The sequence below is a fragment of the Marmota flaviventris genome, chromosome 17 (genome assembly GCF_047511675.1).
Source record: "Marmota flaviventris isolate mMarFla1 chromosome 17, mMarFla1.hap1, whole genome shotgun sequence".
NCBI lineage: Eukaryota > Metazoa > Chordata > Mammalia > Rodentia > Sciuridae > Marmota > Marmota flaviventris.
The window spans coordinates 32,929,903-32,946,599 of record NC_092514.1 but is presented as its reverse complement, the minus strand read 5'-3'; the positions used below and the strand labels follow the sequence as shown (position 1 = coordinate 32,946,599).

The 16,697-nt window shown below is 44.9% G+C and overlaps 1 protein-coding gene across 1 annotated transcript; it reads right to left on the bottom strand.

Moving 5' to 3' along the window:
- Window positions 1–1,927: 1,927 nt before the first annotated feature.
- On the bottom strand, window positions 1,928–7,021 carry Timm22 (translocase of inner mitochondrial membrane 22). Its single transcript, XM_027924433.3, has 4 exons — window positions 6,520–7,021; window positions 4,946–5,142; window positions 4,326–4,398; window positions 1,928–2,455 (listed from the first exon to the last, which is right to left on the bottom strand). The coding sequence occupies exons 1-4, from the start codon at window positions 6,755–6,757 to the stop codon at window positions 2,379–2,381; spliced, it is 585 nt and encodes a 194-aa protein (XP_027780234.1). The 5' UTR covers window positions 6,758–7,021; the 3' UTR covers window positions 1,928–2,378.
- Window positions 7,022–16,697: the final 9,676 nt, after the last annotated feature.

Sequence of the window (16,697 nt, the reverse complement as noted above, 5' to 3'; positions counted from 1 at the left end):
GCCCTGTGGTGTGGATGTTTGTGTTCTCAGTAGTCCAGGGAAGACCACCAATCTAAATATTTAACACTTCCAGCTGCATCCAGATGTGAATTTCTAGGAACCTGTTTACCTAGCTATCTGTCCTTGAACCTTCCTTTTGGGAGCCAGGACAGAGTGTGGGGGCAATAAGCCAGCCCTCTCTTTGCTCGACACAAAGACCTCCCTTTGGACCAGGCTGCTGCAGTCCTCTTCATGTCTAACTACTGACCTGGCCATCAATGTACCTCAGAGAGATGACCATTAGTTGTCCACTGGTTTTCGATAATTTTTCTCTGCAATTTCCTTGGAAGTGGCATGTCTTTGGGTCAGTCTTTTGGTCTAATCTGCTTGTTGGAGAAGCTGTATCCCCCAGAGGGCCCACCCTCCTTTGGTTAATGTACGCTCCCACCAGCTTATGCCCTTGGATACTGTGTTTATTCTGGAGATCAAGAACAGATGTCTCTGAAAATTGCTGTTTGGTTTATGAGCTCATACTGGCTCCCTAGTCATCTAAAACAGGAAGCTATTCATCTCCTCTCTTGATTGAATAGTCAGTATGGACAAGGCTTGGCTTATTGAACTGATGGCTACTGACATCCTCCAGGCTCATCTTTGCCAAGTCAATTGGGAGGGCAGCATTTCTTGTACTCAATCCCATGCACAAGACTAGCTGATAGAAGATCCCAGGCATCTGAGCATTTTGACAGGTACCGGGTAGGACTGACTGCCCTTGCTTCAGAATAGTCCTAGGTTTGAAATATTTAGGGACAGTACAGGAAACACTCCTAAATTTGTTTTTGTTTTGAGTGCTGGGGATTGAACCCAGGGACTCCTAAATTTGTTCCCAGAGCTCTGAGGAATGCTCCCAACGGCCTAGTGATGATACAGCTTCATGCTTATAAGGAGGCAAGTATCACGTAGAATTCACCACAGAGGACAGAAGCCCTATGTACTAGCTTACATTCATTGAAAGGAAACAGCTAAAAGAAGGTGTCACCAGCTATCATTTGACATAACACAAATACACACTAGGGATGCTTGGATGTTGAAGCTGAGTCTCTGATTCTAGTTAAGGGTGGGTAGGATAGAAGACAGCAAATGAGAAAGAAAAGGGGGGAAAATGTGGAGGAGCTACAGTACAGGAAAAAGGCAGCCAGCACTATGTGGCCCCCACTGAGCCTACCTGCCTGTTCCTCCAAGAGGTAAAGCCCAAGAGTTCATCGGCTCTACTCCACTACTGCACCAGAGCAAAACAGCACAGCAGTGGAGGCCAACCACAAAAAACCATTTACACATGTGTGTGTGCCTCCACAGCACACAATGAGGCTGAGTTGCTACTGTCAGCATAAGACCATGAGGTCAAAAACAAAATATCCACTGATAGTGGAGAACAGGGGCGGCAATGAGTAGCCCCTCTACCATGTCTGGCCTTAGCCAGTAGCTGCTGTGACTGAGTCATCAGGATGACCACAGTAGGACCCTCCACATGTGTCCTGGAGCTGGGCTTGGGCCTGAAACCAACGTGTGGTTCAGCAAACTGCAGGCATGCCTATCAGCCAGCCCTGGAGGGTTTCTGTGAAGTGGCCAGAGGGAGTCACACAAGGAATTTCAGTGCATCCTAGAAAGCAGCTAGACTAGGCTCCTGGAGAGAGGGCTGCTTTCTGGCCAAACTAATGATCCTGGTGGAGATGACCCAGTCCACACAAACCCTGAAAATCCAACAGTCCTAGATTTCTCAGGAGTTTTGTCACACTTTCCCACTGGACTGTCACTCTTTGAACTGCCTACCATCATTTTTGAGAACTGTGGAATTTGAAAATAAAAATAAACCAACCTTTAAACTGTAATATAAATATATATATACTTTTAACAAGAATGGCAGAACACTAAACAAAACAAAATGACATAATTGGTTGAATGGCATGAATTTACTCTGCCTTGCCCTGGCATGCGAGATGAATGCTTGCACGGTGTTCCAAGGCAAAGGAGCTTCCTGGGTATATATGAACATACTGCCACCTCCGTGCCCATAACCCAGAGGACAGGATGTGGTTAGGACTGAGCCTTTGTGGAGTTTAATTCCTAACAGTCAACACAATGTCTCCTGAAGGCTCCAAGGAGACAATCTGGCATAGCCATCCCCTGAAAAGGCTGGCTGGAATCCAGGAGCGGCACAGAGTGTGGTTGCTCTGACTGCTAGAGACAGAGGGCAGCCAGGAGGCTCCCTCAAAACACCAACTATATGAAGGAAAACAAATGTCTTCAGCCCCTGAAGCAAGTGCCAAGTGGTACAGAAACTCTCCTCCGGAAAACAGCTTTAATCCTGGGCTGGCGTCCTCCTTCCCCACAGGCAATTACTCTCACCGTAGGTAATAATCAATTGCAGCAGAGAAAGCAGCAAAACCTCCACAACCAATGGTCCCAGCCTTTAAGCCAGCTGTAAAGCAAACAGAAGTAATATTACCTTACCTGTGGTAACAGATGCTGGGTCAGGATGCATTCACAAAAAGTTTATATACCCACAGATGCAGAGAAACCAGCTTAAATATTCTCATTCAACCTACAGTGGCTCTATAAAACTTCAGTGAAGGGTTGGGGTTGTGGCTCAGCGGTAGAGCACTTGCCTAGTATGTGTGAGGTGCTGGGTTCGATTCTCAGCACCACATATAAACAAATAAAATAAAAAGGTCTATCAACAACTTAAAAAATATTTTTAAATAAATAAATAAAGGCATTATGTACATCTACAACTTAAAAAAAAAAGAATTAAAAAAAATTTCAGTGAAGAAGCATGTAAGATGTACACCAGCCAGGCTGGGTGGCTCATGTTTATAATCCCAGCGGTTTAGGAGTCTGAAGCAGAAGGATCGTGAGTTCAAAGCCAGCCTCAGCAACTTAGTAAGGCCCTAAGCGACTTAGTAAGACCTTGTCTCTCAATAAAATACAAAAAATTGTCTGGGAAATTGGCTTAGTGGTTAAGTGCCCCTGGGTTTAATCCCTGGTACCAAAAAAGATTTAAGTCTTTGTGTTTTATTTAACTTAACTTTTCTCATTCCAAAGAATTACTACTTCTAGTCTTATGGAAATAGCCCCTCAAAGGCAGGAAACTGGTTAAAAGAACCAGCCCTTGGAATCAAATGAAAGCATATGGCCTTTTACCCTATCTGTTTATGGAATAAATTCCTGGGAAGGTGATCAAAGCAGTCCTGGAGGGAGTTGAGCTTCTCACAGAGGCCCTGACAAGCTAAGCAACAAGAAGACCAAAAGAAAAGTCACTCTATAAATTACATATGGCTATGTGAAGAGCAAATTCAGACTTTAATGACAGCAAATCATCCCGACTCTCAGAAGATGAGAGGCTTTTGCTCCAGATAAGTCAGGGTGTGAATGATGGAGAGTGGCCCAGCAATAGATACTGCTTCTAGGAAACTCAAGTCCCTGAGGTCTGCACCACACACTCGATGAGCATGCTAACAGAGAGAAATGGTGGGGATCAGTTTGTTCCTTTGTTGCTTACAGTTGATAATCTAACATTTCTAGAATGTTTATATTTAGCTTTCAATGGGAAGAATTCTAAGAATCCTCAATTGCAGAACAACATTACCATTATGATTTAGATATAAAATTAAAACTGATAATTGGGACTGGAAAAATACCTCATTAGAAGAGTACACGCCTAGCAAGGCTCTGGGTTTGTCCCCAGAACTGCAAAGCATAACAAAACAAAAATACAACTGACAACTGTCTAAAATTAAGAATAATGGGTAAACATTAAAAATGACTGGAGCTAAAAGTTCAGCATGGCCTGCACACGTGGACAAATGGGTTTTCCAGGGCTGAGTGGACTAAGCTATGCTTCTGTACTATCCTGCAAACCAAAAAACTCCAAATTACCTATATGAGAAAGTTGCTGGATATACTTAATAAGGGGGCAGTTCTTTTTTCTAAGATAGACTGGATCAATGGTTCTTAGTGAGGGTGATGTGCCCCCCAAGGGACTTTTGGCATCATTGGGAAACACTTGTCATTGTCACAACTGAAGCAGTGCTGCTGCATCTTGCTAAACATCCTACAATGAACAGGATTGACCCCCCGGTCACAGCAAAGATTTATTGGTCCAAAGGCCAAGGATGAGAAACCCTGATAGAGATAATAGCAAGTTCCAAAACTGGGTTAACACAGAAGCAGTCAAGATCTATTTGTCAGAAGAATATCAAGTGTCCCTGGAACACTCATACTTGGAAATGTCAACATCAGCACGTTGGCCAAGGCCACAAAGGAAAACCATTTGAGAGTTGTTTACTAACCTCTGAAACCAATGGCTCCTCCAGTGATGCAGCCACTGATGACACTGTTCTTCCAATCTGATCTGCCCCGGTACTGTGGGGGCAGAAGCGCAGGTCAAGCCAGAGAAACAAGCCAGAAAATACACAGGACTTCCAGTTGGCTAATTTAGTTACTATCCAAAGGAAATCTTTTTAAAAGTATAGTTTCTAAAATTTAAATGTATCCATAGATGCTTCCTGCAGGTGGCACTAGAGCACTGTAATCAAGTCCAGTATTTGAGAAGTAACCAAAATTTTTTTCAGGTTCTCCAAAATGTCTTTGTGGGGCGGGGGTGAGGGAAGGGGGCACTGGGGATCAAACCCAGGGGCACTCCAGCACTGGGCTAGACCCCTGGCCCTTTTTATGTTTTATTTTGAGACAGGGTCTCGCTAAATTACCCAGGCTGGTCTTGAACTTGTGTTCTACCTGCCTCAGCCTCCAGGGTAGCTGGGATTACCTTACAAGCATGCACCACCATACCCAGGTCCAATAAATTAAAATGTTCAAAATCATTAACTGGGCTGGGGTATGTAACTCAGTGACAGATCACTTGTGAGACAGCAGCTGGTAAGGATTTCTCAGAAAGCAGAGAGACACTTACAGATTCTACCAGACACTCAGTACAGGAAAACATGGCACCCACAATGGCAAAATTTTTGGCATAGGATAATCCTCTCTGTCCCATGTCTTTGAGAACTTCTTTTGCAGTCGGTGTACGGTAAGGATCCTTAGGGTCAAAGCCTACATTGGTATCAATGCCAGCAGTAAAAACTCCAAATGCACCTCCCAAGACAAATCCTAAAAACAGAGATGAAGATTTCTTGGGTATGTTTTCAGGGTTACTGTTTGGGATCAAAAAGATGACTTTTTCCATGGCCACTAGTGCACTAGTCACTAACACTCTCCACTTGCCTCCATATTACACAATTCAGGATCTATCTTCTGTCTCCTTTAGCATTTCTGCCTCCTTTCATTTCCTAACATTGCTCATGATTCTGCCACTCTCAAGAAGTTAAGAAGTTTTCCCAAGACCACATAGCTACCAAACAGCTGATCCCAAAATGCTATTCCTATGCAACCTTCCTGAACTGCAGGACACTTCCATACAGATGTGTTCTCACCATCTCAGAATCAATGTAAGTTCAAAGAAATCTTGGGCTCCTCCCTTCCCAGATTTCCTGCTATGGCTCTTTTTAAAAATACCTTTAATTATTTATTTTTATGTGGTGCTGAGCATGGAACCCAGTGCCTCACTCCTGCTAGGCAAGCGCTCAACCACTGAGCTACAACCCCAGCCCAGCTTATGGCTCTTTCTTTCAAGTGGCCCCAGCTCCAAAAAGATCTCTTTTCTTTCTAATATATTTCACTTTTTAAAATTTGCACTCGCCCACTACTCATTTCTTAAATGTCTTTTGTTCCCAGTAAGATTCAAACTCTTCTGCAAATATGCAATCAGCCTCTTTACCAGCACACAGGAGGTATGCTGTACATGCTCAAATACTCAGAAGTCAATTTTTTTCTTAAAAAGCCACCTTCCCTTGGGCCGCAGTTGTGGCTCAGCGGTAGAGCGATCGCATTGCAAGTACGAGAACTGGGTTCGATCCTCAGCACCACATAAAAAATAAATAAGTGAAATAAAGGTATTGTGTCCAACTACAACTAAAAAATAAATACCTTAAAAAAAACAAAAAAAAAGCCATCTTCCCTCCCTGCTCCCCGCGCACGCAGCAGCTCGTGGCAGTTCCTGCCTTAAGGACCAGTGGATTTGCAGTTCCCTGTGTTTTCAGCACTCTTCTGCCAGCCTCCTTCTCAACATTCTTCTCTTTACGTAGTAAAATGTTAGTATCAGGAGTAAAATGTTAGCACCCCACCCCCCGGCAGAAGACAGTTGCTTATAACTTGTTGAATTAATGATTAAATGAATGAACGAAGTGGCGCATTTTATAACCTGCAGGCCCTGCCCCTTAGTACTGATTCTCGGACTCAATTTCCACCGGAGAAAGCTAACCTCAGGGTCAGGCGAGGAAATACCCGAGTTCACTGGACCAGGCGCGAGTGCAGTCAGGGTCGAGGCACACAGGTCGCTCGCCTCCTAGGCATGTGGTCTTCTTGGCCGAGAACCCCAAGGCCCTTCGAGCCCTCAGCCTCCCGAGGGCCCCACAAGCCTCGTCTCACCTCCCACGCAGGCCAGCGCTGCCTTGAAGGCGCAGCTTTCCATCGCCCTCTCGATCATCTTCTGCTCCTCACTCTTGGCCGGACTCGGGATTCCGCCCAGGCTCCCAGGATCCAGGAGCCGGGGCTGACGCTTGTCTCCCACCAGGTATTGCAGAAGAAGGCTGTACTGCAAGGGGGCTTCAGCGGAACCCCCCGCCTCAGGCACGGAGCCCCCGGCCTTTGGGGCGGCCGCCGCCATGACAATGGTTGCCTAAGACACCCTCGTGTCGTTCTTTCCACAGCAGATTCCACAAACTTCCCGTCAGGCCCCTGAGAAGCCAGCCAGCGAAAAGAACAGCAGATTCGCCAAATGGATGAAGCTGTGGAAGCAAAGGTTGGCCTTTGCACCCCTGCGAGAGAGCTAACATGTTTCCCCAAAGACTCTTTTTAACATTGAACCAAGCTTGTGCAGCTACCCCAACAGCACTGGAAAACAAAATCCAGGTTCACCAGAAAAGTGCCATCTTTGGGACTGCAGCGCGAAGCCTACCGGGATTTGTAGTTCTAATTCAAACATCCTACTATTTTTCCCAGAAGGCCGCCGGGCTAGGAGTGGCTGCGCACCCAAGCTGCTGCAGTGCTCTGGAGAGTCGGCAGGGGACGCACGTGCCTTACCACTGCCCTTCCCGTTTGATAATTGAGGTATTCCTTTTTTATTTTCTTTTTCTAGACGGGATTTTGCTCTGTTGTTGCCCAGACTGGTCCTGAACTCCTGAACTCAAGTGATCCTCTCGCCTCAGCTTCCCAAGTAGCTGGGACTATGGGCGTCCCACAGCATTTGGTTTAATTGGGATGTACTTGAAGGTGTTCAGAGATGCAAATAATGGATTAGTTTTTTGGTTAGTTTGTTTTGGTTCTGGGGATTGAGCCTAGGGGCAATGTACTTAGGGGAGTTTAACCACTGGGACAAATTCCTAGTTTTTTGTTTTGTTTTGTTTTTCGAGACAAGGTCCTACTAAGTTGCTTAGAGCCTCACTGACTTGCTGAGACTGGCCTCAAAATTGCCGTCTTTCTGCCTCAGCCTCCTGTGCCGCCAGGATTACAGGTATACAACAGGGCCAAGCTATTGGTCGGTGTTTTGTAGATAAACATGGAAGCAAGGTATAAATGTATGCCATAAATGTTTTGTTTGATAATTAAACTTCTGAAGAAAAATAAGCTAACAAATAAGTGAGGTTAGCCCAGCCCAAGGAAAACCAGGGACCCAGAGGCAATAGCCGGAAGGAGAGTTCAACAGAGAGTCAAGTGAAGCTGTGGCTCTACTCACTCCAGCCAGTTGCCAGTTGGACCATTAAAAAGCCAAGTTTATGTTAGGTTGAACCAATTCAAGTATTTACCAGCTTGCAAATTCATTAGCTAAAGGTAAACTGTGAGAAAGCACTGAACACGAGCCCCACCCCACCAAAAAAAAAAAAATCTGCAGTATTTAAGATCCCAAAATGATCTCTTCATTCAGACTCTGTGTGTGTGTGTGTGTGTGTGTGTGTGTTTGCACAAACTCCAGCACAGTGCTGGGGTTGGACTCTCAGGCCTTTCACATGCTAGGTAAACACTATACCACTGCGCTACACCCCCAGCTCCAGACTAGCAACTTATTTGGATTTCTTGACTAAGAAACATGCGTGGAAACAGGGTGGGGAGCAATATGGGCAGTAATGCTTTTTTTTTTTTTTAACTTTTTTTTTTTAGTTGTAGTTAGACACAATACCTTTATTTATGTATTTTTATGTGATGCTGAGGATCGAACCCAGTGCCTCACATGTGCTAGGCGAGCGCTCTACCATGAGCTACAACCCCAGCCCAGAGATGCTTCTTTGATGTCCAAAATTCTGTAAGTTTCCAAACATAATGGACATGTGATTACCCACTGCTTCTGCTCCCACCAGGCTACCTAATGAGCTATTCCTGAGATCCCCAGTGAGTCCCCAGTTGTCAAATCTAATTCAGGCCTTGTTTTGCTAGACTTCTGAACTGCATATGACACAGTGACCCCTCCCTCCTTAGAAGTTTCTAATAGAGCCCCTCTCTCCCTCTCCTAGTTACACCCCAGCCTCTCCAGCTGCTCTTCTCAGATTTCATTGCAGATACCTCTGCCTGACCCTTTCCTCTGGTGCTCTTGGATCCCTCCACTAGACACTCCATTCTACCTGGGCAGCCTTGTCCACACTCATGGCATCTATACTACTACTTACAATGCATCAGCAACTACAAAACCTTTATGTCCAACTTTGTTTTTCCTTGTGGACACAAGAATCCCCCCCCCCAACATACTAGGGATTAAACCCAGTGGGATTCTACCACTAAGCTACATCCCCAGTCCTTTTATTTTTTGAGACAAGGGTCTCACTAAGTTACCCAGGCTGGCTTTGAACTTGACTGTCCTGACTCAGCCTCCCTATTAGCTGGGATTGCAGGCATGTACCCCTACACCTGGCAAGAACCAAACATTTCTGATAGGCACTTCTAACTTGACACACCCTGTCAACCACCCTGTCCTTCCAGATGATGGAGGTGCCTAGGACTCTGATTTTTGCTAAGATCTTTTTTTTTTTTTAAGTTACTGGGGCTTGAACCCAGGTCTTTGCACATGCTAGACAAGCATTCTAGCACTGAGCTGTGTCCAGCCCTCTCATGCTAAGATCTTAAGAGCCAAAGTTAGAAGTGAGAGAAGTCCCAGGCAACGAAGCCTTGGGAACCAATAAGTGGTCTAAAGAGCTAATTTATGGAACCAGTCAGAGAGCAATAGTCAAACCTCAAAAAGTTATGGAGGATCATGTCATCCGGCAGAGAAATTCTGTGTGTCAAAGGTGAGTGAGATAGGGAACTTTGTATGGAAAATCATTGGCCCTGATCATAGATGGTGAGCAAACAAACAGATATTGATCTGCTGTCACCCTCTCCTGTCTCCTTCCAAAAGGTGAAATAGATTTCACATGATGGAAAACTTGAACCCACCCCCGCTCAAGTACACTATGAAAGTGAGAAGTGGTTTTCCATGTCTGTTTCCCTGGGCTGAACCTGTGTCAGCAGACTAGGGACCTTATCTAGCCATGGCATCATTGGAAGTCCAACAGCACTTAAGTTACAGCTTGGTTCTCCACCCGAGGTTGTCTCTTCTGGTCACAAGGATGCAGGATTAAAACAGCATCTAAGGGCAGTAGTTGTAGCTCAGTGGTAAAGCACTTGCCTCGCATGTATGAGGCCCTGGGTTCGAACCTCAGCACCACATAAAAATATATAAATAAAAATAAAGATATTGTGCCCATCTACAACTACAACAAAAAAATTAAAAAAAAAAACAGCATCTAGGTTTTGGGTTGTAGTTCAGCGGTAGAGCACTTGTCTAGCACGTGCGAGGCCCTGGGATCGATCCTCAGCACCACATAAAAATAAATAAACAAATTAAAAGTATTGTGTACAACTTAAAAAAAAAAAAACCCAGCATCTAAGCAGATCAGAGGACAGAGGACAGTTGAAGATGAGTTGGGTTCACAGTGAGGGAAACAGAAGAGTCAGGCAATGCCAAGTTGATGACCTATCACTCTAGTGTGCTGAACTAAGAGGAGGCCTGCTTATGCCTGTGAGACCCCAACTGATCTACCCAGTCCTCTCAGGTGCTGGCTGCTGGAGCCCAGAAGTAAAGAAATAGCACAAATTGGAATGGAATGAGGAAGCCCAAGGTGAGAAAGGGCTGTGTTTTGCATGTGGATTTGAGTCCTGTATGGCTTTGGTAACAGGGAGATGGGTTGATGGTCCTGTTCCTGGAAGCAGGTATGGTCTAATAGATCCTGAGTAGCAAGGGATTTATTGCAGATGGTAGTGGGTACTGAACAAGTGATCCTGTATTTTAAAGAGTCTTGATCAATGTCCTCAAAAAAAAAAAAGCAGACTCGGGGCTGGGGATGTGGGACAAGCGGTAGCGCGCTCGCCCGGCAGGCGTGTGGCCCGGGTTCGATTCTCAGCACCACATACAAACAAAGATGTTGTGTCAGCCGAAAACTAAAAAATAAATATTAAAAATTCTCTCTCTCTCTCTCTCTCTCTCTCTCTCTTTCTTAAAAAAATAAAATAAAAATAAAAAAATTCTCTCTCTCTCTTTAAAAAAAAAAAGCAGACAACTAGGAGCTGGGGATAGACATGTGGTAGCTAAGAAAGTCATGGAAGGAGAAGGTAATGCGGTCCTCCTAGAAGGTGAGTGTAAAACACCAGCAACACCTGGACAACTTCATGCTCACTTGAGGAGTGGAGGTCAGAGGTAAAAATTCAAGAATGTTTAGGAATCAGGAGTACCTATAGCCAGGCACAATGGAGCATACCTGGAATCCCAGCAACTCAGGAGGCTGAGGCAGGAGGACTGCAAGTTCAAAGCCAGCCTCTGCAACTTAGTGAGGCCCTAAGCAATTTAGGGAGACCCTACCTCAAAATAAGAAATAAAATGATCTAGGGCTGTAGTGTAGTTCAATGGTAAAGTGCCTCTGGGTTCAATCCCCCATACCAAAAGAAAAAAAAAGGGGGGTCGCTGCAATCTTACACTGCCTATCACATGTGGTCATATAAGGCAAAGTGCTAGTTTTAACATAAGGCTACCAGAAGCCCTGCAGACCTGGATGGCCAAAGGTGCTGGTTAGGAAAGAATGATGGGTCAGGCACCACCCCTGAACAGAGGCTGCCCCTACCTGGGCATGATTCTCAGGAATTTTGAACTGGTTGTGAAGCACAGCCATTCTTCAAAATTAAAATCTATATATTTACAATTAAAATATATTAAAAACTGGTAATGTATATTAAAACTCATCAATTTCTGAATATTTTACTATTATCTAGTAAGGTTATTTACATCTATTATAGTTGTATGGTAGAAATGCCATAGAATGAGGGCTGGGGTTGTGGCTCAGTGATAGAGCACTTGCCTAGCACGTGTGAGACACTGAGTTCGATCCCCAGCATCAGATTTAAAAAAAAAAAAGCTAAATAAATGTGTTTTTTTTTTTTAAAAGAAAGAAAGAAAATGCCATAGAATAAGGTACTGCTGTGCATTTCTTCCCAATGCTGTAACCAGTGACCTGATGTTGGTAGTTTTAAATCAGCCATGATAAGAATATTTACACCACAGAAATGGACAAATGCTGTAAGTCAGGGCCATTTGGTTGCCACTGTCGCTGAATATTAACCAGGCTGTGAGGCACTACAGGCAAATTTTGAGAACCAAGAACACTTTCTCTTTATTTAAGGAAATCGGTAAATGAAGGATAATGAGGCAGAAAAGTGGGCAATGAATTCCTGGTGGCATCCAAGAAAATCTTAGGAAATGCCAAACATTTCAGACGGAGAGTAAAGAGGAGTTCTCACTCCCAGGAAGCCTCACATCTTGCGTGCCATCATTTTGGATCCCTTGTATGGACAACACATGACCCCTCTGGGACTTTTAAGCACACATCTTGTATCTGGCCTGAGGCAATACTGTAATAGGCACCTGGGTGCCTGGCCCAGGGACTCTTAGAAGATGTTGGTCAAAAAAACATCAAGGAGCTGGTCACGGTGGCGCACACCTGTAATCCCAGCAACTCGGGAGGCTGAGGCAAGAGGATTTCGAGTTCAAAGCCAGCCTCAGCAAAAGCAAGGAGCTAATCAACTCAGTGAGACCCTGTGTCTAAATAAAATACAAAATAGGGCTGGGGGTGTGGCTTAGTGGTCAAGTGCCCCTGAGTTCAATCCCTGGTACCCGCCCTCCCCCCCAAAAAAAACATTAAGGGCTCCTCTAAGTAAACGGTGGCACATCTGTTCAGAACGCCTCACAAAACAGTTTTCATCAAGGACTCAAGAGGGCTGGATAGCACATAGCCTAATAGCATCACAGATATATATGAGATAGTTGTGCCAGCAAGTGAAATGTCCTTACTTGAAGGGTCTCTGGGGCACCAGAGAAGAAATAGTTGGGATTAATGAGCCCCTGCTGTCAGCCAGTGCTGCCATACTTTGGGAACTCCTTGTCCTGGGCTCAGAGATGAGAAGACACTGCCTGGTAGAGATGGAGACCAGAGAGTTGCACATTCTTACGTGAATGGGTGGAGTGGCTCTTGGCTTTTCTCTCAGAAGTCACTTCCCCAGAAAAGGATATTTGTTGTCGGGCATATAGTGACAGATGGACACATCACATTGCTGACTGCAGAATAATTAAGTAAGGTAGAGGTCAGGCGCACGTATGTGCAGCTTTGAGGCCCTGTGCTTACCCCCTCTATATTTCACAGTTAAGCTCATGAATCAGCATAACCTATGTGTATTCATGGCCTGGTAGGGGGCTGGACTTGCTGGACCCAGGAAGGCCCAGTCCAGGAAGGTGCCAGTACCATCACTGTACATCGGGGCTCTCAGCCTTGAGTGAGCCTCAGAAGCGCCTGCAGGCACTGGGTCATTGTGAGATTTTGCAAAGTGCTTGGAACAGTGCCTCAATAAACTCCCAATAAACATGAACAATTTCCATTGTAAAAGAAGGAGAAGAAAAAGAATCTTGATTTCTGGGCACAGAGTTTCTGATTCAGGCCTGGGGAGGGTGTGAAAAGCTGTATTTCCCAGGTGATGCTTGCTGCTGCTTGAGGACCACTGTTCTGTATCATTATCCACGATGACTCTCACTGAAGTAGTCACACTACTCGGAGCTCCACTGAGATGGTGACTAGCTGCTCATCTAACTGACCCTGGAGCACATATTGGTGTTAGGATCCCTCAGGCTGTGGCAGAAGGTCAGAAAAGAACAGAAAGGTAGCACACTGCCAGTTTCATCTCTATCCTGAAAGTTAAGTTTGACTTGCTCAAAGGGCTGATGTTCAAGGGTTTAGGCCAATTTATTGTAGGGGCAGGGGGTCACAGACCCTACTAGGCATTTGCTATGTCTGAGCAACTCAGATTCATAAGTCCAGGATTAGCACTGTGATAGTACAGACTGCCATCTCCTGGCACATAGGAACAGATTTGGAGCTTGATTCTGTTGGGTTGGGGGGCTCAGGAGTACTTGTTCATGGAAGGCCTGGGCAGAGGCAGACTTTTGTCTCTGCTTTACCCTCTAAGCTCAAAGTCATCAGTGATTCCTCTTTCTCATTCACCATTCTCCCCAAATCCAGAGCTTTCTGTGTCCTAATATTTTTTATTATTATTATTATTATTATTAGGGATTGAATCTGGGATGCTTTACCACTGAGCTAAGTCCCTAGCCCTTTTTATTTTGAGTCAGGGTCTTGCTAAATCATTTAGGGCCTTGCTAAATTGTCGAGCTTGGCCTTGAACTTTCAATCCTCCTGTCTCAGCCTCCCAAGTCACTGGAATTATGGGTGTGTACCACCACTGATACTTGTTTTTGAATTAGAAAGGCCTGGAAGTCCTCCAGTTGAGAACGAGCTTTTCTAGGAGTAGCATGACCAGAATGCTTCTTCTCTGTGGCCCTGACAAAGGCAGGGCAAGTGGGATTCTGATAGGTTTTTTGTTTGTTTTGCAGTGCTACTGATTGAAAGTTCTGCGATTTTAAAAAAATTTGTTCTTTTTAGATACGCATGACAGAGCCGGGCGAGGTGGCACATGCCTGTAATCCCAGTGGCTCAGGAGGCTGAGTCAGGAGGATCGTGAGTTCAGAGCCAGCCTCAGCAAAAGTAAGGCACTAAGCAACTCAGTGAGACCTTGTCTCTAAATAAAACACAAAAAATAAAGGGGGCGCTGGGGATGTGGCTCAGTGATCAAGTGTCCCTGATCGCTGAGTTCAAGCCCCAGTTACACCCCACCATGTAGAAATGCATGTCAGTAGAGTGTACTTTGATATATTATACTTATACATACATGGAGTGCCTATGTGTATTTTGTTATAACTTTTTCAGATAGCCACATATGAGCCACTGGTGACTTGAGAGCCCTGTCCATGCTCAAGGAACACAAGCAGGCGAGCCTCTGCTCAGCCCAACAGCATTGGGTCTCAGGCATTGCTGCCTCTTGTGAGAAGAGTTTGTAGGATTGAAGTTAGGACCAGTACTCTGTGTACTGCAGCCAACCTGGGTTTTAGGGGAAAACTCCCATCCTTCCATTCTTCCATCTCTCTGTCCCTCCACCCCTCATCAAGGCCAAAGACTTAGGCCCAAGGTAGGTTTTCTGAGGTCTCAGGAGGCAGCACCCATGAGGAGGGTGGCAGGAAATGCCCCTGGGGAGGAGGAGGTCTCAGAAAGCTAGGAATGGCCTGAACCCATCAGGGGGCAGTTAGTAACAAACTCAAACCCCAGAAACATACTCACCAGTACGGGGAGGGGAGCAGGTTTGAGACGCAGACAGAGGATGTGCCTACGTGGGTGTGGCTTTTATTCTCACACGTAAGTAGAAGTGCTTATGGAGCTGTGGGTGCAGATGGACCTGAACTAGAACATATTTCACTCCTCAAACCTGTTCTTCCTGTTTCTCATCTGGGTGAACGGTACTTTCATCCACTCAAAAAGTCTTTCTAAGCCAGGCATGTTGACACACTTCTGTAATCCCAGAAGCTCAGGAGACTGAGGCCGGAGGATCACAGGTTCAAAGCCAGCCTCAGCAACTTAGCAAGGCTGTAAGCAACCTAGTGAGAACCTGTCTCTAAATTAAAAAATTTAAAGAAGAGCTGGGGATGTGGCTCAGTGGTTAAGTGCCCATGGGTTCAATCGCTGGTACCAAAAAAAAAAAAAAAACAGTCTTCCTAGACTCCTTCCTTCCTTCTCATACTCATTGCCATTTCAGTAGTGTAAGTCCCATCACTTCCTAATTAATAGTAATACTTTTTTTTTTTAAAGTGTGTGGTGCTGGGGATTGAACCCAGGGGTGCTCTTCCACTTAGCTACATCCCCAACCCATTTTAGTTTTTAATTTTGAGACAGGGTCTCACTAAGTTGCTGAGGCTGGCCTCAAACTGCTATCCTCCTGCCTCAGCCTCCAGAGTAGCTGGGATTTACAGGCAAGCACCACTGTGTCCAGTTTAATAGCCTCTTAATTGGTCTTCTTGCTTCCTACCTTGCTCTTCTCCAAACCATCCACAGGACCATCTTTCAACACATAAATGTGATTGTGTCTGCTACTCAGAATTTTTCTCTGTGCCAGGATGAAATCTAAACTCCATGTGTTGCTTTTACAACTTGTGCCCAGGAAGAAGCACATGCTTTCGTCCAAGTTTAGTTCTCACTGGAACATTTCCATTCCCAGTTGTCTGCTTTTGATATTCTCATTTGGACCTGGAAGTGATGAATTGGAAGCATTCTTGATACCTTATAGTCTTAAGTGTTTGAGAGCCGGTTTGGACTTTCTGACTCTTGTCATTTCTTTTTTTTTTTTTTTTTCTTTTATGGTGCTGGGGATTGAACCCAGGGCCTGTGCATGCAAGGCAAGCACTCTACCAGCTGAGCTATATCCCCAGCCCTCTGTCATTTCTTTCCACGATGTCCTTCCTTGACTTGTGCCTTCAGTCAAGTGTAAAATGTTAGAAAATTTGCTCCTATGATGTCTTAATTGTTTTTGATGCTGACCTATGGTAGCCATGGTGAGAACAATTTCCAGTGACAGATCCTCAGGTTCTAGCCTGTTTGGGGTGGGTGGTCTAATATTCTGGAGCAGATTTCCTCTACACCATAATTGTTTGGAAGTTTTATGTACTCTCCATACTCACGACCCAGATTTGCTTACTATCTCTTGTGCTGTTGCTTTAGCTTTGTTTACCAAAAGCTGTTGGAAATGTAGCAAACAGTCTGGTTGTCTAGTGGGTTGTCGGGACCCACTACAGATTTGGTTAATGGATCATATAAATATAATTTATTTTGGCTGTATCTGCAATAAAGTTACAGTGATGTCCATCAGGGCTATAAGCTGTGACCCTCAGATTTGATATGAAAAGCATTGGCATGAAATGGAAATATGCATAATGGTTTTTTTCCCCTACCATCTTGCACATATGACAAAAAAGTCAAAGAAGAGTTAGGGACTTTAAGAATTAGAAACCACTGGGTGTAGCTCCGTGGAGTAGTGTTTGTGTGATATGTATGAGGCTCTGGGTTCCATCTCCAGCACCACAAATTGCCGCAGACTGGCTGGGCACACAATCACGAGCCACCACACAGCTTGTAGATTCAAACAGCAACTCTTTATTC